The following is a 22,875-nucleotide window of genomic DNA, read 5'->3' on the forward strand; positions in this document are numbered from 1 at the left end:
ATAAGCAGAGCAGAGATTTTCCAGGCAAGGCAACAACACACACAATTTCAAACATTTCCTGTGGAGTTTCAGCTGCCTCTGCTTTCCTTAAGTAAACTAGGGGAGTGACCAATGAGACCCAAGTCCTACTCTCAAGGAGACCTCCTCTGGAATAACCACTCCTGTGTGTGTGTGCGCGCGCGCTTTAAGAAGAGGAGAAGCCTCTTCTTCCTCATCACTGCCCTGAGATGCTAGAGGTTCCAAAATCCCTGGCTGAACCTCTGCCTGTTTAGCATTGAGTCCTCGCCAGTCCGACTCAGGTGCCAGCTGCACAGACCGCTGCACATCACCAAGTTGGTCTCCTCTCGAACAGGTTCTGCTATCAGCTGCACAGCCTGCTGGCAGGCCACATTACCTTTGTTACTGGTTTGGAGATGTGCACATAAGCAAAGCAAGCATGCATGTGCACTGCTTCTGTGCATGCACAATCGTCCGTGACAATGCTCAGGTGGGTAGGTGGAGCCTCCTACTGCCACTACTGGTTCACCTAAACCGAGTTGAATGGGTAGCAACCCACTATTGGAGTGCATACACCCTATCCTAGTTGGATGGTCAGATATCCTCATAGTGGTGTTCCCACGTGCCTGCGGGAACGTAGCACCTTGAATTGCGTACAGCAACTAGAAAGCTGCTCAGCTTGCACTGCAATGATGCTGCTCAAATGAACCAAACTTTTCACCCACTTTTAGGGTGGAATAAAGTGCATCCTATACTGCAAAAAATAATAATAATACAGTATTATTTGAAAATGGTGGAGATATGCTCAAATTCATATCATAGAAACATAGAAGTCTGACGGCAGAAAAAGACCTCATGGTCCATCTAGTCTGCCCTTATACTATTTCCTGTATTTTATCTTACAATGGATATATGTTTATCCCAGGCATGTTTAAATTCAGTTACTGTGGATTTACCAACCACGTCTGCTGGAAGTTTGTTCCAAGGATCTACTACTCTTTCAGTGAAATAATATTTTCTCACATTGCTTTTGATCTTTCCCCCAACTAACTTCAGATTGTGTCCCCTTGTTCTTGTGTTCACTTTCCGATTAAAAAAACTTCCCTCCTGAATCTTATTTAACCCTTTAACATATTTAAATGTTTCGATCATGTCCCCCCCTTTCCCTTCTGTTCTCCAGACTATACAGATTGAGTTCATTAAGTCTTTCCTGATACTTTTTACGCTTAAGACCTTCCACCATTCTTGTAGCCCGTCTTTTTCAATTTTGTTAATATCTTTTTGTAGGTGAGGTCTCCAGAACTGAACACAGTATTCCAAATGTGGTCTCACCAGCGCTCTATATAAGGGGATCACAATCTCCCTCTTCCTGCTTGTTATACCTCTAGCTATGCAGCCAAGCATCCTACTTGCTTTTCCTACTGCCCGACCACACTGCTCACCCATTTTGAGACTGTCAGAAATCACTACCCCTAAATCCTTCTCTTCTGAAGTTTTTGCTAACACAGATCATGGAAACTGATTTGCTTTCTTCTTTTTGTTTACTTGGAACTTGTAGAAGAGCAGATTTGTTCCACTCTCAGCAGCTAGCCACGTCTTTGATACTATAATTGCGCACTTCCTTCTACACACTCCTTCTAGTAACATCCATGCACAGAGACATCATTTTGGTTGCTGGAAGACAATGAAGATGCAGCTTTCAGGGGGTCTTCCAGGGCAGCTCTATGTAGAGTACATTGCAGTACTCCAAGTGGAAGGTGACTAAAGCCCAGATGACTGAGCAAAGCCTTCCAAGTCCAGAAATGGGCAAAATTGGTGGATTTATGCAAAGCTGCTCTTAACCATGATTGCCACTTTCTCTTCCAGCAAGACCACTGAGTCCGAGAGGACCCCCAAATTGTGCAGCAGGGTTGTACAGGGGAGCAGTTCAGAGATATCAATGTCCGTGACCCAGGGAGGTTTAAAAAATAAAACCATTGCATTTTCTAGGGTTAAGTTTCTCCCCATTCCGGCCCTTATAACCTCCAGGCTTTGAGCCAGCATCTGAATGGCATCTTGCCTGGCGTGGAGCAGAGATGTATAATAATGATACCAAGTAGTATGCTGGTGGATGACCTCTCCCAATGGCGATATGTAGACATTAAGTATGAGGACATGGAGGCTTGAGGCAACCCATATAATAGGGGCTTAGGGCTGGACTTCTCCATTGCCCGTTCGCATGGCCTGTTAGTTGCCAACGCTACCCCATCATCACTGATTCCAAACTGTTAACATAAAATTGTTTCTTCTAGTGTCCCACTGAATTTAATAAACTTTCCTCCCTAGAAACCTAGTGAGGACTACAGCCTTAATGTTTTCTCTTCCTTAGGCTAACTTAATGCTACAAATAGGATGTACACTTCCAGGATCAATCAGGTTTGTTTATTGAAAAGTCTCAAAACACAGGAAGCACTGTACCTGTTTTTTCATAGAGAAAATATATCCACTGGTTCATACGCATACAGTACGAGGGTCGCCCAGAAAGTAATGCACCATTTTAAAAAACAATTATTTATTGAACACCTTGAAACTTACACACAAGAAAGAATGATGTTTCTTCTACACTCCCTATTTTTCCATGTAATCTCTGTCCTGTTCTATGGCCTTTCTCCAGCGAGACACAAGGGTGTGTATGCTTTGTCGGTACCACTCCTTGTTCTGTTCACGAAGCCATTTCTGCACCATTTCTGCCTCACCATTTGTGCCCAGCGACTAACCGCACTTCTGTTGACTGCAGATTCTCCATAAACTGTACACAAACATTTGTGAATGTTCCCAACAGTTTCTTTCTCCGCAGTGAGAAATTCAATGACACGCTGCTTGCAACGTTAATCACTTACAGATGCCATTTCCAAACACTGCTGCAGTTACGCTATCTGTCTGAAGAAACACAAAATTTACACACACACTCCTGACCATTCAAATAATGTATATCTAAAGTTTCGCATTCGTACCATTACTGTAGGCTGAGAAAAAAAATGTGGTGCATTACTTTCTGGGCTACCCTTGTACAATGTGAAAAAAATGCAATAGGATAAAATTAATTATATTTTGGCACCAAGCCTTTATGCATTTACTTTAGCATAATCCTCAATGAACTGGATCTAGATTCATTCGTGAATAGAATTAAAACCATTGGAATCAATAAATCCTTATTGTCATGAGTAACATAAGTTCCATTAATGGGAGTTACTTCTGATAAATTATGCCAAGATTTGTGCATCTGTTTTGCATCTAATGAAATAAAACAAGGAGTGCAGTGTTTACACATACACTGTTCTCTCTGTGATGACTTAGCTCTTCACTGAACAATTTTGTTGTTGGTTCATTTTGTAATTTGTCCCTCGATGAGCCAAGCATAAATGGGGCAGCAGGGTTAGGACAGACTGCTCAAACCACTTAAATTTACACACGTTGATTTATAAGATAGAGTGAAATAGTTTATAGTATGATAAAATTAGAAGTGTTATTTTTCCTACATTTTTTATATTTTATCTTTTTGAATAAGTATATGATATTTTATAGATAAAGAAATTTAATTAACATGATTAATAAAAAATATAGAGTTAAATTTAATAAAAATGTAATGTACACGTGTGACATTTCTGTATTGATCTGACAACAGTTAGGGTTTTATATTTTTGTATTAGTTAGACTTCTACGACAAGCGGAGCAATGGTAGCTCCTTAAATGTTTAACGTTGTTTGTCTTTGTCTTTTTTGAAAAATAATAAAAATATATTTTAAAAAAAATTACACACGTTGAGAACTTTCCAGAGTGCTTTTTAAATAACTGAATACAAACAGTTATGGTGTGCAGCATAAGCACACCATTGTGTCTACCATCCCTGTCCTACTGTCCTAATGCCTGATTTACCTGTACCTACTTTGAGCCGGGGTGGCCCAGTGGTTAGAGTGCAGCACTGCAGGCTACTTCAGCTAACTGCTAGCTGTAGTTGAGCAGTTCAAATCCCATCATCGGCTCCAGGTTGACTCAGCCTTCCATCCTTCTGAGGTGGGTAAAATGAGGACCCAGATTGTTGGGGGCAATAGGCTGATTCTGTAAACCACTTAGAGAGGGCTGTAAAAGCACTATGAAGCGGTATATAAGTCTAAATGCTATGCTGTGCTAATTTTTATGTTTATACCTATACCTACTATCTTGTGTATGTTTGACAAACAAATAAACAAACAAATAAAAAAATTCTATTACATTAAATCACTTTGGCCGAACAACCTGGTGCACCAGTTGTGGCCCTATTTGGACAGGGAGTCATTTACTCACAATCGCTCATGCCCTCATCACCTCGAGATTCGACTACTGCAAGGCTCTCTACATGGGGCTACCTCTGAAAAGTGTTTGGAAACTTCAGATCGTGCAAAATGCGGCCGCAAGAGCTATCATGGGGATTCCCAGATTCGCTCACGTCTCGGCAACACTCTGCAGCCTGCACTGGTTGTTGATCAATGTTTCCGGTCACAATTCAAAGTGTTGACCTATAAAGCACTACATGGCATCGGGCCAGAACACCTTCGGGACCGCCTTCTGCTGCACGAATCCCAACGACCAATAAGGTCCCACAGAATCCGCCTTCTCCAGGTCCCGTCGACTAAACAATGTTGTCTGGCGGGACCCAGGGGAAGAGCCTTCTCTGTGGTGGCCCCAGCCCTCTGGAATCAACTCCCCCTGGAGATTAGAACCACCCCCACCTTCCTTGCCTTTCTTAAGCTACTTAAAACCCACCTATGTTGCCAGGCATGGGGTAACTGAATTACCCCTAGGCTATGGTAGATTTGTGTATGACTGAGTTGTATGGTTTTAATAATGGGTTTTTAATGTATTTTTTAATATATTGGATTTGTGACATTGTAGTCTGTTGTGAGCCGCTCCAAGTCCTCGGAGAGGGGCAGCATATAAATTATTATTATTATTATTATTATTATTATTATTATTATTATTATTATTATGTCAATACCATTCAGCAAACAAGATCACTATGCTGGATTTCGTATTTCATCACCAATCGGGCACTTCCCAAGCACCTAAGACTGCGTGTTGTAGCGGCGAATTGTTTGCAGATCCCAGTAAAGCGGCCTTTTGCAATTGACAGATGGAGATTTTGTCAATTCCAATGGTTTTCAAGTGTCCACTGAGATCCTTTGGCACTGTGCCCAGCGTGCCAAGTACCACTGGGACCACTTTCACTGGCTTATGCCAGAGTCGTTGCAGGTTGATTTTTAGATCTTCGTATTTCACTAATTTCTCTAGCTGCTTCTCCTCAATTCTGCTGTCCCCTAGGATTACGATTATTATTATTATTATTATTATTATTATTATTATTATTATTATTTTTACTAGTATCGTGTATATGAATATTATCATATCTAATGTTCTTTCTTATTTTTCCTTTTACTAGTATCATGTATATAAATATTATATCTTTACATACCTCCAATATGTACTTGAAAAAACAAACAAATAAATAAAACTATCACAAAATAGTAAAAGAAAATCATCCGAGGTCCCGGGTTTTACAACAAGTAGTAAGAGTGGCTCTTTATACACCTCAGCTTCTTCGTCCAGGAGGAGCCATTCATCTCCACCGCGGCGCCCTCTGTTTTGACCAGAAGCGTATCCCAAAAAACACCCTCCCCGGAGAACCAATCTGGACCAATAGCAAACGTCCTGCGCGTATTTAAGGGCCCCGCCCAACTTACGCCGGCGAAGAGACCACTAGGAGGCGGCGGGCGCTTATAGTCATTCGCGGAGGCGCGTTTGGCTTACAGGCAGCTGCGCTGATGGCTACGGTGAAAGAGAAGGCGGCAGCTTTGAATCTCGGCGCGGTGTACAGTCCCGCCAATAGACCCCCAGGTAAGGCTGAATTCCCGGGGGACGTTTCCGAGGGAGACCAGAGAGGAGCCAAGGCTTGGCGGCTGAGGGGGGGCTGTTGTTTTGGTGTTTTGTTTTTAATAGAGAAGGTTAAAGCTGCCGGCCAGAGCGTCACGTTGAGGTGAAAGGGAAAAAGTAAGGAAACTCGACCGGTCGGGACGGATTCTTTAAAGCTGGTGGTGCTGCTGCAGGGAAGGAAGAATTCCCTTGTTTTTGCTCCCGCGCTTGGAGGGTAAATAAGGGACGGGAGAAAAACTTCCCGTCGGATTTGGGCGTTAGGTAGTAGGCTCCTCTGCCCTGCTGCTCTGAAGGACCCGGTGGTTTAGCTCAGTGTTTCCCAATCTTGGCAACTTGAAGGAATTTGGACTTCTGGGGAATTCTGGGCGTTGAAGTCCAGATATCTTCAATTGCTAAGGTTGGGAAACACTGGTCTAGCTGCTCTCTGGGCTCCCGCATCCGAATTGGCAGTGGGGAAAGCCCCAAGTGTTTGTTTATTTAATTTTAATTTTATTTAATTTTATTTATTTATTTATTTAATTGTATTTGTCAAACAAGTACAGTATAGAGTTATAGTTTGTATTAACATGACAAAGTATAAAGAAATGTTAAAAAGGCGAATAGGGCAGTAGGATAGGGCCAGTAGGCACCATAGTGCGCTTATGTATGCCCCTTAACAGACCTCTTAAAAAAGGGGAGAGGTCAAGAGTAGACAATTTAAGGTTGAAGATTTTGGGGTTAGGGGAAAAAACGACGGAGTCAGGTAGTGAGTCCCAGGCATTGATCACTCTGTTGCTGAAGTCATATTTTCTGCAGTCATGGTTGGTGCGATTTGCCTGATGCCCTTCCTTTAGATTAGATTAGAAGGGACCTGGTAGGTCATCTAGTCCAACCACCACCACCCCACTCAAGCAGGAGTCCTTGCGAGGTTTCTTTCCGCCTCTCTTTGTCTGATGAGGAGAAAGGGTTGGCTGGCACTCTGTCTACTCCGGGTGACTTGGAGTTTGATTGTGGGAGAAAGGCTCGGCCGCTTCTCCATCCCCCCCCCCCCCCCCCCCCGTTGCTTTGGGTGAGGTGGTAGTAAGTTCATCATTTGTTTGTTCGTTTTGTCATGTAGGTATTGGTGATATACAAAGATGTAATATTTATATATTATAATATTTATGATATTATATAACATGCGGCGCTTGTCCCGGCTGGGGAAGATATGTGCTGAGGTGGACTCCCTCTAGCCTACTTCCCAGCCCTGCTATCTTAGCGCAGGGTTTCCTTTATTGCCTTGGCCTCACAGTTCCTCTCCGCCGTATTAAATGGCATGTTTGTGTGTATGCTTGCTTTTAATAATGGTGTTTTTAGTGTTTTTTAAATTATTAGATTTGTTCTTACATTGTCTTGGTTATTGTCTACGGAGTCTATGGAGAGGGGCGGCATACAAATCTAAATAATAATAATAATAATAATAATAATAATAATAATAATTATTATTATTATTATTATTATTATTTCAAGGAGAAATGGCTGTTTTGTCGGTTTCTCAGAAAGAGTTAAGAATGGTTGCCCAAGGGTAATACAGCACTCCCTCTTTAGAAAAGCCATCAATACATGACTGTTTATGTTAAGGGTGCCAAGCTCAACCTTTTGCCTTAGGATCTTTGAGGAAGTTTTAGGAAATGAGGTATTTTCTTCCCACTTTGGGGATGGCAAATTTGTAAACTCTCCCAACTGAAGTGTTGCTAACCAGCATCAGCACAGTGGTAGTTATATCAAGAATACGTTTTGCAACAGTGCCTCATTTCTTCTTTATATTCTTTCCAACTGCTCCAGGCCATATTCACATACAGCCCTCAGAATAGGTTTTGCAATCTTGTCTTTGGAGGCTTATCTCTTATGTATTCTGTCTTTGTTGGCAGTCCAGGGTTAGATTTTGAACAATTGGCAAACCTAGACACAGGCACACAGAAACTAGTTCCATTTGTTTAAGCAGAATCCCTCTAGGTCTGTTACTGTGATTGACCTGATAAGAGTAGATTTGAAAGGTGCTATTTAGAGGTTTAAAGGTGAAGTTTCCATCCTGGAAACTCCAGCCACTTTGGCACTCTACCCTTGTGGTTTAGCTCATTCTCTGATGTTGTTAGGAATGGCAAAAATAATAATAATGCAGCCTCTGGTGTGTGCCCCCTCCCCCCTTCAATTTTTTAAAATTTTATATTCGTGATTTTTATCCCTGGGCAATTTTCTTCTCAGACATTTTCACCCATTTTGCATTGTAATTTTAATTAAGTCAGCATCCATTGCTGTCATATGACTTTTTATTGTGTTTTTCACAAGTCTTTTCAATGTGGTATCCCTGAGCCCGTGCCTGCTTGGTTTAGCCTAGAGACAACCCTGCTCCTAATTGTCAATGTGTCAGATGAATGGAATATTTCTTAGAATAACTTTTGCAGAAGAAGCCTACTGAAAACTATTATATGCTGACAGTTCCTATTAACAGCTGAATAGCTTTGCCTATGTTACACACGTCAGAGGAGTTTGTGTTAATGTGGATGATATTTATAAGTTATAAATAACAGTTGGAATAAACATTTTGGGGGGAAATATGTTACAACAGTTTTAACATTTAAAATAACCTGTTGTGTTTTTTGTTGACAAAGATCCCACAGTGCAATGGTCTTCTTCATACTTTTTTACAAAAAAATGACATCATATAACTTGTTTTTCCTGAATCATCATAGTGGTCTCAACATCTCCGAGCTGCTCCGAATCTTCGGAGAGGGGCGGCATACAAGTCTAATAAATTATTATTAATTATTATTATCTGCAGCATGGTTTCTCCTAAATGGTTAGACATTGGTTCAATAACCCATGTTGACTGGGGATTGTGAACACTGGTATTTAGCCTATTCCAAAGAGGTGTCTGCATATTTTAAGTCTAGCAGAATTGAGGTAGCCATAGAATGTCATAATGTGCTAGCCAACATGAGATGAATAAGTGATATAGGAAAAGGAAGTGTAGCAACTCCTAAAGCAGGGTTGTCAAGGCCTGCAGCCTGTATCCGGTCTGCAGGGTGCTTAGTTGTGGGGACCGGCCTCAAAATAGAAAAGGACTGGCCCGGGGAGCCTCTGCCAGTGAAAATGGGGCACAGGGGGGCTGCACACAGCTGCAGGAGGCATCTGTCCTGTCTGTCATCTGTCTCCTCTCCTGGCCAACCGGCTGGCCCACAAAGGACAATCACAATGCTGATTCAGCCCTTGAAGAAATCGAGGTTGACACTCCCGCTCTAGAAGGAGAGAGGAATATTACTAGAATTTAATACTATCCAGTTGATTGAGAGTGCAAAAGGTTTTTCTGGCAGTTGCAAGCAAATCACCATCATCTTCTCCTTTTATTTCTTTCCTTTCTTCTCCCCTTTTTCACTCTCTCCATCTCCCTCTCTTCTCTTCTCTCATGGCCTGTAGTCTAGATGTCGCTGGAAGATTTGAAGAGCCAAATTTAGTTTGCAATAAGTGCATCAGGCATTAATTTCATCTTTTAAAACACACAAGTCACCTCAGAATAGTCCATAGCTCAGTCCATTTTTGGAGTATGCCAAGCAAAATCTCTTGTGCGCCAATGGCACCCCAGGAAGTTAATTTTAACTAATGCCACTTCAAGTGAGAGAGGAAAACTTCAGATGAATAATTTCTTTGGTGATCCCCGTTTGGAAATGAGTCTTTAAAATGAGTACAGGTAGTCCTCGATTTACAACCTTCATTTAGTGACTGTTTGAAAATAGTGAATTAGAACAATTTTTCAACACTTGTGACCATTGCAGTATCCCAATGGTCATGTCCTTTACATGCAGATGCTTGACACCTGACTCACATTTATGACAGTTGCAGCTTCCCAAGGTCATGTGATATCCTTTTCGAACTTCTGACAAGCAAAGTCAGTGGAGAACCCAGATTCACTTTACAACCCGGTTACTAATTTAACAACTGCAGTGATTCACTTAATAAAATGTGGCAGGAAAAGTTGTAAAATGGGACTAATTCATGTAACAAATGTTTGACTTCACAACATAAATTTTGGGCTTAATTATGGTCATAAGTGTAGGATTACCTTTACATTAATTATACTTTTGAGAAAGGAAATGCACCTGCTGATTCATCACCTGTATTGCTTTCTAAGGCTTCAGCTTGGCACAGAAACCATTTGGAGCCACTTATGTTTGGAGCAGCATTATCCACACACTTCAGACCCAAGTTGAAGTGAAAAAACGACGTCAGAATCTGAAATTTTATAACGACTGTTTTATTGGCTCCGACGCAGTGGATGTTGTCTACGCCCATCTTCTCCAGAACAAATATTTTGGTGACACAGATATTAATCGGAGTAAAGTTGTACGAGTATGCCAAGCTTTGATGGACTACAAGGTGTTTGAGGCTATTTCCACCAAGGTCTTTGGAAAAGACAAACGATCTGTGTTTGAGGACAGCAGCTGCAGCCTCTACAGATTCTCAAATGCAAGGAATCAAGCGGAGGGCCTCTGCGGAAGACAGCATGGCCATTTTATACAACAAAGGTCTGTGTGAGAATGCTCAAGATGAAGTATTGAAAAATTAGAGAGCAACTTATATTTTTTTCCTAGTAGGCTGGCTCTTCCTAACTTGTATGCCCTCCCGGTTGTATGGCAGTACAAATCTCTTAGCAAAGTGAGCGTGGATATGTTGGAACTAAAAGAGCTGTTTTGTAGAACACCTAGGGCAGGGGTGGGCAACTATGGTTCCTTTGCTCAGGGACCGCCTTCTGCCGCACGAATCCCAGCGGCCAGTTAGGTCCCACAGAGTGGGTCTTCTCCGGGTCCCGTCAACTAAACAATGCCACTTGGCGGGACCCAGGGGAAGAGCCTTCTCTGTGACGGCCCCGGCCCTCTGGAACCAACTCCCCCCAGAGATCAGAATTGCCCCCACCCTCCTTGCCTTTCGTAAGCTACTTAAAACCCACCTCTGCCGCCAGACATGGGGGAATTAAGACTTTTTCTCCCCCTAGGCCGTTACAACTGTATATGTGGTATGCTTGTATGTATGTTTGGTTTTTATATATTAAGGGGTTTTAATTTGCTTTTAGTATTGGATTTTATTGTACATTGTTTATGATTGTTATTAGCCGCCCCGAGTTTTCGGAGAGGGGCGGCATATAAATCCAATAAAACTTGAAACTTGAAACTTTACAACCTGTTGACTTTACCTCCTGGGCTAGACACAGGTTGCAAAGGGGTCATAGTTGCCCAGCCCTGATCTAGAGAATACTAGATGGGAGAAATGTATATTAAAGAACTTCATCTTGTTATGTGCCTAGAAGTAGCAATGTAAGGACCATTGAAGTGTTTCTATGAAGTGGTTTTACAGCTAGAGAGGCAGCCCAAAAAGACCCTGGCTTTGGTGCCACTAATCTGTCTTCAGAAAGGAGAGAGACCCATACAATTGTTTCCAAGGAATCTCTTTGGCTAACAACAGAGGCATTAAACATTAATAACATATCCATAAAGCTACCTGACTTAGCAAAGTAAACCAAGATTGCAATTTGATATTAGCAAGCTAACTTACGAGCATTGGCAGGTGGTACTGGATTTGGATCTTGTATCATTAAACAAAGACCATTACAACCACCAAGTAAATTTAGTCAAATTGCTGTTTTAACTTCAGTTGTCAATCTATACAGTATATTGAAAATAACTAACTACTTAAGTGAGAGTCATGATGCTTAAAAGTGAGGAAGCTTGCAAACTATTTTGCATAATATAAATGTTGGCAATAATTATAGCCCCTGTTAACAATTTATTCTTGGAAAATGAATTTGTTAGTGATCAAATGACTACTATGGATAATGAAACATAAGAGAGCCAGTTTGGTCTAATGGTTAAGAAACCAGCTTTGAAATATTTGCAAAAAAAGTTGGAATACAAATAAATAAATGCAGATATGTAGAATTGTTTATTTAATAGAGTACCCATGTGATAATTAATGTAAGGTGGATTAATTATAAAAGAGCTAGTTAGGTGCTATAGTTAAGGCAACAGGTTAGAAATTGGGAGACCAAGAGTTTTAGTATCACCTTAGGCATGAATTCAGCTACATCAGTCATTTTCTGTCAACCTTAGAAAAGAGGCAATGGCAAATAACTTCTGAAAAGCTTTGCCAAGAATACTGCAGGGACATATCTACGCATCTCCAAGAATTGCATGTGATTGAATGGAATTTTAAAAATGCAGCTAGGACCAAAATATTTTTTAAAGGGAAGCATTTATGTATGTATCCATTGGAGTTATAGAAATTTGGCATTTGTGTATATAAATAAGATCTAAATATTGCTATCAGCACTGATGCTTGAATCTTCCATTCCTTTTTTTCAAAATTACAGACAGGAAAAAAGATTATTACTCGGCACATCATCAGTGGGGTCAGAAAGTTTGGAGGATCTCTTAGAAAACCTGAGTCTAAAACCTGTTAATACGCCTCAAGTAAATTCATCTTCCCATTTGTCTCGTCAAGGTAAGTGGGATAAACATCAAACTCCAGCAAAGTTTTTTTCCGTTTCTTAAATAGGAGACAAATAGAAAATGAATCTCTCTTCCATCATGTCAACTATAAAATGCAGAGCTCCAAGCAAAAGTATTTGCTTGAATTCTTCATAAGCTTGACAACTCAGATATCTTTCCTGTCACATCATAGTTATTTTAGATGGTATGAATCTATAACACATTAAGAAAAAACAGGTGGTACCTGAAAGTAATGATAGCCTAGATCAGTGTTTCCCAACCTTGGCAACTTGAAGATATCTGGACTTCAACTCCCAGAATTCCCCAGCCAGCATTCGCTGGCTGGGGAATTCTGGGAGTTGAAGTCCAAATATCTTCAAGTTGCCAAGGTTGGGAAACACTGGCCTAGATCACTAATGAACAACCTGGAAACAATTCAGAGGGTCCATATGGGTGCATGAAATAATATGCTTATGCTAGAGATGGGAAAGGGATAGTTGTAGTCAGCTCCTCCACAACACCAAATATTTTAATTCATGCTAGAGAAACTCATGTCTCCTTCTCCAACACTTGCTGTTGTTTTCCCTTTTTGCTTTTATTTTAAACTAGAGGCATAAATTTTTGAAGGAACAAGGAATTTGCTACTGTGGCCTTGTCTCCTACTTTGTGCCTGACTTGTGGCTCAGTTAGCAAACCACTTAGAGACCAGCAGTACAAATAGTCCATTCTTCTCAAGCCATAGCTGGTTTGAACAAGACGATTGTAACACGGGGCTGCCATGTTCTTTCAGTTTGCTTCTTGAGCAAGAACAAAATCCGATACTAACTTAGTAGCTAGTTCTATCGTTTTCTGTGTGTGTCTGGCTTTGCAGAGTGCTCCGAAAAAATGCACAAAACCCCAAACAAGTTCTTTGTTAAGTACTTCAAGTTAAGGGTGTCATTGTTCTAGCTGGAAAAAATGTTAACAAGGGTTTCTTTCTTTTATGCATCCTTATTAACATGATTTATGTGATTGGTTTTCCCATCCTAGTAAAGATCTCTGGCAATTCAAACAGGAAAGAATGTAAAGCATTTTGGATACATTGGAGTCCTTACTATTTGCCACATAAATCTCTATTGGTTATGTTCTTTTTTTTATTCTGAAGTACTCCTGTGGCTGATAGTAAAGAAGGAGAAATAAATTATTTTAATGTTCTCTGCAGAAGAAGAGTCCGTCACCCCACACAAAGACTGGATTACATTTCTTGATATGTATGTATGTATATATACAGTATGTTTCTTAATAATCTCACTATTTCGTTTGTGCCCTTCATTTTTCCTAGTCATTGATGAAGTCTGGGGAGAGCAAACTATTGCCCGTCTCCTGCAGCTAATAGATGTTCCATTGCTTGATCCTTTAATTAAATACCACAAGAATGGATCCCAATTCCCACAAACAAAGCAGGAACCTGAACGTAGCATCACAAACAGCTATCTTGACCGACAAATTCTGAAAGCTTTTGGAGATGCTCAGTAAGTATTTATGTATATAGCTATACGAATAGGAAGGTAAAAAAAACTGATTTTATTTGCCTTCCTAAAATATAAGCCTCCCACCCCCCAAGCAGCAAAAGACAAGATTCAAGTATAGAGTAAACATGGGCAAGCCTTTTGTGATTTGAGGCCAGATTTTTAATTGTGGAGAGTTTCAAAAGAACATAAGAGACATCATTGGCCTTTTATGGCCTCTGAAGGAAATGGGGGATTGAATGAGGGCCTTTTGAGGATTACAATTCCCCTCTTTTAGAAAGTCCACCAATAGGGGGGGAAAACCCTGCTGTGCTGATTGGAAGATGTGTATATGAGTGATGAAAACACTAGGGTCCGGGCACCCATTTTGTCCCTTAAGTCCCCCTGCCAGTTAAGAAAGCTGAACACTGTTAAGTGTTAAGGAGTGTGCAGAGTGACCCTTGAGTTACCAAGGATGCACAGAGGAAACGTGGTGGCCTAGTAGATATCCAGCTGATAGCCCAGAGATATGAGTAATGGTTCAGTATGACAAACCAGATACATTAAGTGTATAAATATTATTTACTTTGGCAAATAGTCAAGAACAATCCTAGTCATACACAATTACATCAGTCAATACTCACACTACATATGCAATGTTATAATAATAATAATAATAATAATAATAATAATAACAACAACAATAATTATTTATTAGATTTGTATGCCGCCCCTCTCCGAAGACTCAGGGCGGCTCACAACAATAATAAAAACAGTGTAACCTTAAAACAAATCTAATAATAAAAAAGATATATAAAAAGATATATAAGCCTCTATCAATACATTAAACAATACTATAAGCCTTACTTACAAAATACATTAAACCATCATTTGAACACACAGTTCTACAACATAGTCAAACAGACAAACCAAAAATAGCACAGTAATCAGGGGGAGAGTGTGAGATGCTTCTGGCTCCCTCTTATGGCTAACTGCAGCACTAACTCTTAAAGCTAACATGTTATAATTCATTTAAACATACATTGATAGTTGGTTTATATATTGCCAAACCCAGCCAGTTATGTACATAGTACTAACAAACACATTGGCCTCTCTATCCTGCCTCCACATATTGCAGAGCCATATGTGGAGTACAAGTTGCTCACTCCTGAGTTTTGAGATGGGCTCTCCTCCTTCTCTGTGTCATAATCTCTGCCCAAATGTGCCATGCTCAGTGGCTGCTTTATCTTCTTTAATTAGAGATCCTTTCGTTATTGTTTTTTTCTTCTTCTAATATGTTCTCCTTACTTCGTGTGGGACTTATTCACAACAAAATGTTATCTGCAGTAGAACCAGTACTATAATCCAGGGGTCCCCAACCACCGGGCCGCGGACCAGTACCGGGCCGCGGGGCATGTTGCACCGGTCCGTGGAGTCAGCAGCTGCCGGCCCTCATGCCGCCACCCCCTTCCTCCAGCGCTTCGCCTCCCGCCGGGCAAGAGGCCTCGGGAGGCAGGTTCTGCCGGCCACAGGACGATGGACGGGACAGAGGGGCGGGAAGGACCGAGAGGCCCAAGCCTCTTTTGGCTTCTGCCGCGGGGTGCTTTTGCGCTTTTGGCTGGGGGGAGGCAGGAGGGCCAGCCTGACCCCCTCTCTCCAGCGCTTAGCTCCCGCTGGGCAAGAGGGCTTGGGAGGCAGGTTCTGCCGGCCACAGGACGATGGCGGGAAAGAGGGGCGGGGAGGACCAGCACCCACATGCTTAATCCCGCCCCAACCACGCCCCTTTCCGCCCCCATTGGGCCATAGAAAAATTGTCTTGCTGAAACTGGTCCCTGGTGGAAAAAACGTTGGGGACCACTGCTATAATCCATAGAACATTGTAGGCATTATCTTTTTTTTCTAGGGCCGATGAATGGCTTTCAGCAGCAATTGACTGTTTGGAGTATCTCCCAGATGCAATGGTGGTTGAAGTAAGCCGCAATTTACATGACCGGCCTGACAAAAGGCATGTGGGGAAACTCTTGTTGTTTGATACTATTGGGAAGTATTACAGCCAAAAAAAGGAGCCATTGCTAAACCATGTGCCTGAAATCCACCTGGGAATTGCTGAGTTGCTAGGTAAGTGAATGGATTTATCACATGTTGTAAAAAGCAAAGTCTTTTGTCATACAAATTTGTCATGCATTCCCTCCCCCACCCCCGCCCACCTCCCATTAACCAAGATTGTCCTGTGTTGACAAAATGGGGCCATCCACAGAAAAGCGAGTCTTTGGAGAGGGGCGGCATACAAATCTAATAAATTATTTATTATTATTATTATTATTATTATTATTATTATTATTATTATCATCATCATCATCATCATCGTCGTCGTCGTCGTCGTCGTCATCCATGGTATCTCCAGCAAACTGCTTCAATTTTGAAAAGAGGGGCAATGCACAAAGGTTTGCTTATAAAGGCAATGGAGAGTCTAAATACAGGCTGACACTTTTTTAAATAGCCTACAATGTGATGGAAGTAAAGATGACAGCCAGTTTGGTCTAGTGGGCAAGGCTAGAACCCAGGAGGTTGTGAGTTCTATTCTCACTTTAGGCATGAGAACTAGCTAGGTGATCTTGGACCAGTTATTCCCTTTCAGCCCAACTCGCACACAAGATTGTTGTTGTTGCGGGGGAAATAGGAGCAGCATGGAATATTAAATATGCTTGCGACTTTGCATTACGAATAAAAAAAATAAGATGGGATAACAGGTCAGATGTGCATTTAAAATATACCTGTTCAGTTTCAACAAATCAATTCTACCTTGCTTCATATCCACATACTACCCTAAAACATGCTTTGTTTTACCATAGTTTTTTAAAGTAAATTACTGTGGCCATATTACATAACATGGGGGAACTAAGACATCTCCCCCAGGCTTATTATATTTCACGTTTGGTGTGTATGTGCTGTATGGTTTTTAATTGTTGGGGGTTTTATATATTTTATTATTAGATTTGTTCCATTCTTATACTGTTTTTTATTGCTGTTGTGAGTCTCCCTGAGTCTTCGGAGAGGGGTGACATACAAATCTAATAAATAAACAAACAAACATGCTAAGTCCTAATCTATGATTTAGAAATCCCAGTGCCAGACTTTATAGCTAAGCCAAAATCAAGCAACAGTGATCAATTATCACAGTGTGAAATCCACTGTATGTGAGAGCCAGTGATTAGTGAATATGAACTATGTGCTAGTTTTTCCAATGTACGGCACTGCAGGATACATCCTCCTACCAATGCAGTGATGTAATCCATGTTTCTATGAAGATTCTTACTCATCCAGGTCATGGTTGTGCCGAAGGTGCTTTTCAAAAGGCAACTGGATTTTCTTGGGATTTTGTTTTTCTTTGAAGACATTTCGCTTCTTATCCAAGAACCTTCTTTGGTTAACAGTGAAAAGTACCTTTGAGATGTAATATTTAGCTTTACCTATATCACTGTAGAGCTCTCTGTAACATGCAGAAGATCAGTGACATTTGTATATACATACATAGGTAGTCCCTGATTTACAGCTATTTATTTAGCAATTGTTTGAAGCTAAAAGAAACTGAAAAAAAGTAACTTACAATGGATCCTTGTACTTAGGACTATCTCAGTATTTCCCACAGTTACATGATTAAAATTTGAGTTCTTGGCAACTGGTATGTATTTACAATGGCTGCAGAGTCCTGGGGTCATGTGATCTTTATTTGTGACCTTTACAACTAGCTTTCAAAAAGCAAACAAACAAGGAATGAAGGATTTGCTAAACCATCACCTTAATACTTCTTCACTTAACAACTGCAGTAAAACCCAGTAAAAGCAACCACATCCAAGTCAGGGCTTTGAATGTCAAGATACCACTATGATCCTAACTACAGCTATCTTTATGCCTGCAGGTTATTTGTTTGCATGTAAGACTTAACCAGCACTTTTATGTATGTATTAATGCAATTAATTTCTAAAGCGAAGCAGACAATAGTCAATCTATGGATAGCCCATATACTCCTTATAAGATGAAACGTCCGTAATGGACACTGGAAATCTATAACAATGTAATAGGGATTTGCCAGGAGATTCATTCTGCCAGTGTGTCATGTTGGCAATGGTAGTGGTGTTATTATTTATAGCTAACAAATAACTTGGATTCTAACTAAATCAAGAAGCTGTGGGGTTTGATAAAGGGACCATTTTCTGAAATATTTATGATCTTATTAACCATATTATTTTAGTAAAAAAATTTGAAGTAAGTTCTGGTGCAAACCATGAAAAAAATAGATTTAATCAATTTGATCTACATTTATATTTTGCATTCTTATATAGTCTATAATAAGACGGAAATGGCAAACCATGCATATGTTCGTCAATCAGTATTTAAATAAAAATGCAATGTAACAATTTGGTTTGGTTTTCCTTCCAGTTAATGGGAAAACGGATCAGGCTTTGGAAGCCATTCAGCTCTATTTAAAATTATTGCATAGCTCTGCAAGAGAGGAATTCAGGAAACTCCTTTATTTCATGGCTGTGATAGCTCAGAATTCTGAACCTAAGCTACAAAGTGAGGCAAGTATTTCATCTGTGAAACCTCTTTATGCTCTTTGGTGACATGGGGATGTAGTTAGAGAATTGTGGACCTTCAGACAACTCCCAACACCCTAATCTACAGCAATCAATATGATAATTCTAGAACTTCAGGAAAGCTTCAGGTTCCTGAATTCTGTGTTAGGCCACTGAAGCTGACTTGTAGATCTGAAGGTCAGCGGTTCATAGCTCATCACTGGCTCAAGGTTGACTCAGCCTTCCATCCTTCCGAAGTGGGTAAAATGAGGAGCCAGATTGTGGGGGCAATAGCCTAGCTCTGTTAAAATAGTGCTATTGCTAACATGTTGTAAGCCGCCCTGAGTCTAAGGAGAAGGGCAGCATAAAAATTGAATAAATGAATGAAATGAATGAATAAATGAATCCAAATACTACAGTGGTGCTTCAGTACATGTTAATTGATTCCGGGAGGTGCAAGGAGTACCAAAACAAATAATGTGACCCTTCATTTTGGCCAGGAATAACTTTCTATCTGTCCCCTTTCCTATGTCAGCAACATTCTCAGCATGTCTGACTTCCTGTCTGTTCTTTGCTGCCGTCCCTTTCTTCTTACCACAGTATGACAAGTACTAAACAAACGCTGAGCACTGGGATAACATTTTGACATTAAAATGTATTGAGTACCAAATTTGATGGGTTTTGAAGCAATCAACTACTGAGATACCACTGCATATACGGGAAAAACCCCACAATTATACATGGCAGCATCATTCCTCTTGAGAAGAGGAACGGTGAAGTGAGAAGGTGACCTTAGCATGGATTCCTACACCATGATTATAAACTTCTAATATTGCCCCATGAAAGCATTGTGATAAGCTGGCTGACGTAGTTTAGCCCTGGAAGGGAGACCATGGGAAGAATGCAAAACATGCTTGCATATAGGTTGCCCTGGAATAAATCAACCTCATTTGCATAATGTTTAAAATAGCTTGCACTTGTATTACTATGGTTGACTACCCTTTTACAAAAGGCATGCATTTCTGAATATATCCTATAATTATAGCTACAGGAAATAAGGTAGATCTATCAGTACAAACTTTAAATCCTTCTGCTTCCCTCCCCCCTCCCCCTAAATCTCTCCGGTTTATAGAGTGAAAACAGGATGGTTGTGAAAAGAATGTTCTCCAAAGCCATAATCAACAATAAAACATTATCTAAAGGAAAAACAGATCTTTTGATTTTATTTCTAGTGGACTATCAGAAAGATGTTTTAAAGGTTGGTATCCACAAGTCATTTTCTCCACATTATTATGCATAATCTATTCCATTCTTAATAACTTAAGGTTATCTTATTTTGTTCAAGATTTCAGGGACACTACATAAAATGGTCAGCGATAAGCTTCTGGCTATACAGAGTGGCAGAGATTCCAGTCTGAATACTGGTAAACTTTATTTTCATTAGCTTTAGTCATGTTAATAATAAACTTTAGTATGGGCTGCTCAGGGCATAGTCCACTATGAAAATGAAGCTGCTAAAGAAGCCAATTTAGAAAAACCTGCTCTTTGGCAGGAAGAGTGACATCAAAAATAAATAAATGTAACAATATGGGCTACTCAAAACTTTACATGTTTTCAACCCATTCAGAAGAACTGAATATCTCAGTACAGTGATACCTTGTCTTACGAATTTAATTGGTTCCAGGAGGAGGTTTGTAAAGTGAAAAGTTCATAAGATGAAACAATGTTTCCCATAGGAAACAATGGAAAACCAATTAATGTGTGAAAGCCCCCCCCAAAAAATCTCAAAAACGGGCACTCCACTGGGCACCGCCGCCCAGCTGTCATCTTCCGGAACAGCTGGGTGCTTCGTGGCATTCTCCCGAATGCCGAAACCGAAAAGTTCTGCAAAATTCCGGGTTCGGGAAACTGCCGAGAAGCGCCACCGCCCGGCTGTAACCTTTCAAAACAGCCGGGGGGCGTTCGACAAAAGTTCGGCGTTCGGGTTCGGGAGACCGCTGAGAAGCGCTGCCGCCCGGCTGTCACCTTCCCAGAAGAGTCGTGGAGCTGTCGGCCGGTCGGGAGGCTCAAACAGAGGTGGGGAATCCCAATAGGGAATTCCAGGGGAGGAGCTTTGATGTCACGGAGACATCCTTCCTGGAGTCCCCGTTTCCGCCGGCAAGGAAGGACATCTCTGTGATGACAAAGCTCCGCCCCTGGAATTCCCTATTGGGATTCCCCACCTCCGTTTGAGCCTCTCGACCGGCCGACAGCTCCACGACTCTTCTGGGAAGGTGACAGCCGGGCGGCGGCGCTTCTCGGAGGTCTCCTGAAACTGAACTTTTGCCGAACTTCTGGGTTCAGTGTTCGGGAGAACGCCGAGAAGCCCCCCGGCTGTTTCGGAAGGTGACAGCTGGGCGGTCACGTTTCTCGGCGGTCTCCCGAACCCAAATGCTGTTGCAACGGAAGTCCGGAGGCAGGGCATCCCGGCGGCCGGTTCATAAGGCAAAAAAAGTTCGTAAGAAGAGGCAAAAAAATTCTGAACCCCGGGTTCGTATCTTGAAAAGTTTCTATGACGAGGGGTTCGTTTCACAAGGTACTACTGTACTTACCATTTTCTAATACTAAATGTCCAAAACTTCACGGAGAGTTGGGATTAATTGGGCAACTTGATCCCTTTGTGACTAAAATACATTTAAGCAAGACAGCTCCTCCACCTTTATCCCCCCCCCCAAAATGACATCTCCAGTATGAATTGTAAATAAGGAGATATTGTGAAAACAGTTAAGAAAACCATTATAAATACCTCAAATGTCTATGGTATTTTTAATAATGAATTTTATTCTTGTTCCAGGATATACTTTTTGCCAGAGACTTGATGAATCTGAGTATCATTTCAGTGCCAAAAAAACTACAAAAGAGGAACTGGTGTCTTTACTAAAAGCTATTGATGAAGACTCTAGTCTTTCCGCCAAGGAACGCAAGAAACTGCTAGATCAATTCTATACTAGTTATCCAAGAATTTTTTTGCAGTATTTTAGTGATAGAGATGCTCCTGTATGTAATGGTAGACTTGACCTCTAAAAATCTGTACTGTGCATCTTCATAAAATTGTTTTATATTGTATTTAAAAGTGTTATGTAAATAGGGGTGGGATCCACCTGCCAAAACTGCTATTTAAAAACAATAAAACATAGATTTATATTCTAAATAGTGAGAAAATAGTACTTGTCATAAATGTGTAAGAAATACATCATCAAAAACTGAAAGTAAATACCTTTTGACCTCCTTTGTGAACACAAGCCCTTTGAGCAGAATGCAGTTCAAAGAAAAGAAATATAATTGAATTGCTAATGGTGTTAGTTATAGTGTATGTTCTTGTTACTATCACATGACACCTGGCCATCTACTTTGCTTCTGGCAGCATATCCAATTTATTGTCATTTGATATATTTCAGTAGCATGCTGAAGTACAATTGGCGCCCATGGCAGAAATGGTCAGGTGAGTGGTTGACCAGTACCAGACAAGCTGAAAATCAGAAGTCATTCATCCAAATGACTGAAAGAAAAGCCATTTATAATACTGTACATTAAAGCAATTGCTGAACCTTTGTAACTTTTTTTGGTTGTAACCCTGAAACTGCCGATGAAAGTCTTGAATTAACAACATAAACACTTTTAAAACATGATTATAATCTATGCAATGCATAGACAAATCTATACCAGAAATCTGTTTTCTGTGGTTAAACAAAGCCTTTAGGTTACTTCTCTAATTAAAGTGGAGTTGTAAATCACTTTGGTGTTATACAGGTACTTCTGCCTTTATATGGAGAAAACAATTGTATTAGCGTGGGAAGATTAAGGAAGTTAAGTGCAAGTAAAAATATCCAATATATCCTGTGAAAGTTGCTTATTCCAGAAAACTTCTATGCTCAAATCTCTCTTATGTTCTCAATGAGCCATGGTAGTAGTGGTTACAATGCAGGCTAATTCTGCTGATTGACGATTGCCAGCAGTTTGGCAGTTTGATTCTTACTGGTTAAAGGTTGTCTCAGCTTTACATCCTTTTGAAGTTGGTAAAATGAAGACACAAATTGTTGAGGGCAATTATGCTGGCTGTGTTAAACACTTAGAGAGGGCTGTAAAGCACTGTGTAGCGGTATATAAGTCTAAGTGCTATAGAATCATAGAATCATAGAGTTGGAAGGGACCTCCAGGGTCATTGGGTCCAACCTCCTGCCCAATGCAGGATTCACTAAACCATCCCAGAAAGATGACTGTCCAGTCTCTGTTTGAAGACCTCCAGTGAAGCCAAGCTCACCACCTCCTATGGCAAACTGTTCCACCAGTTTATCACCCTTACCATTAGAAAGATTTTTTTCTGATATCTAA

The 22,875-nt window shown here is 40.7% G+C and overlaps 1 protein-coding gene across 1 annotated transcript; it reads left to right on the forward strand.

Moving 5' to 3' along the window:
* The first annotated feature begins 5,690 nt into the window (after positions 1 to 5,690).
* On the forward strand, positions 5,691 to 21,694 carry DEPDC7 (DEP domain containing 7). Its single transcript, XM_070762332.1, has 9 exons — positions 5,691 to 5,907; positions 10,091 to 10,484; positions 12,323 to 12,453; positions 13,762 to 13,951; positions 15,831 to 16,045; positions 18,368 to 18,510; positions 19,637 to 19,762; positions 19,850 to 19,928; positions 21,338 to 21,694. The coding sequence occupies exons 1-9, from the start codon at positions 5,835 to 5,837 to the stop codon at positions 21,565 to 21,567; spliced, it is 1,581 nt and encodes a 526-aa protein (XP_070618433.1). The 5' UTR covers positions 5,691 to 5,834; the 3' UTR covers positions 21,568 to 21,694.
* Positions 21,695 to 22,875: the final 1,181 nt, after the last annotated feature.

This window comes from Erythrolamprus reginae, chromosome 1, assembly GCF_031021105.1.
Source record: "Erythrolamprus reginae isolate rEryReg1 chromosome 1, rEryReg1.hap1, whole genome shotgun sequence".
NCBI classification, from domain to species: Eukaryota; Metazoa; Chordata; class Lepidosauria; order Squamata; family Dipsadidae; genus Erythrolamprus; species Erythrolamprus reginae.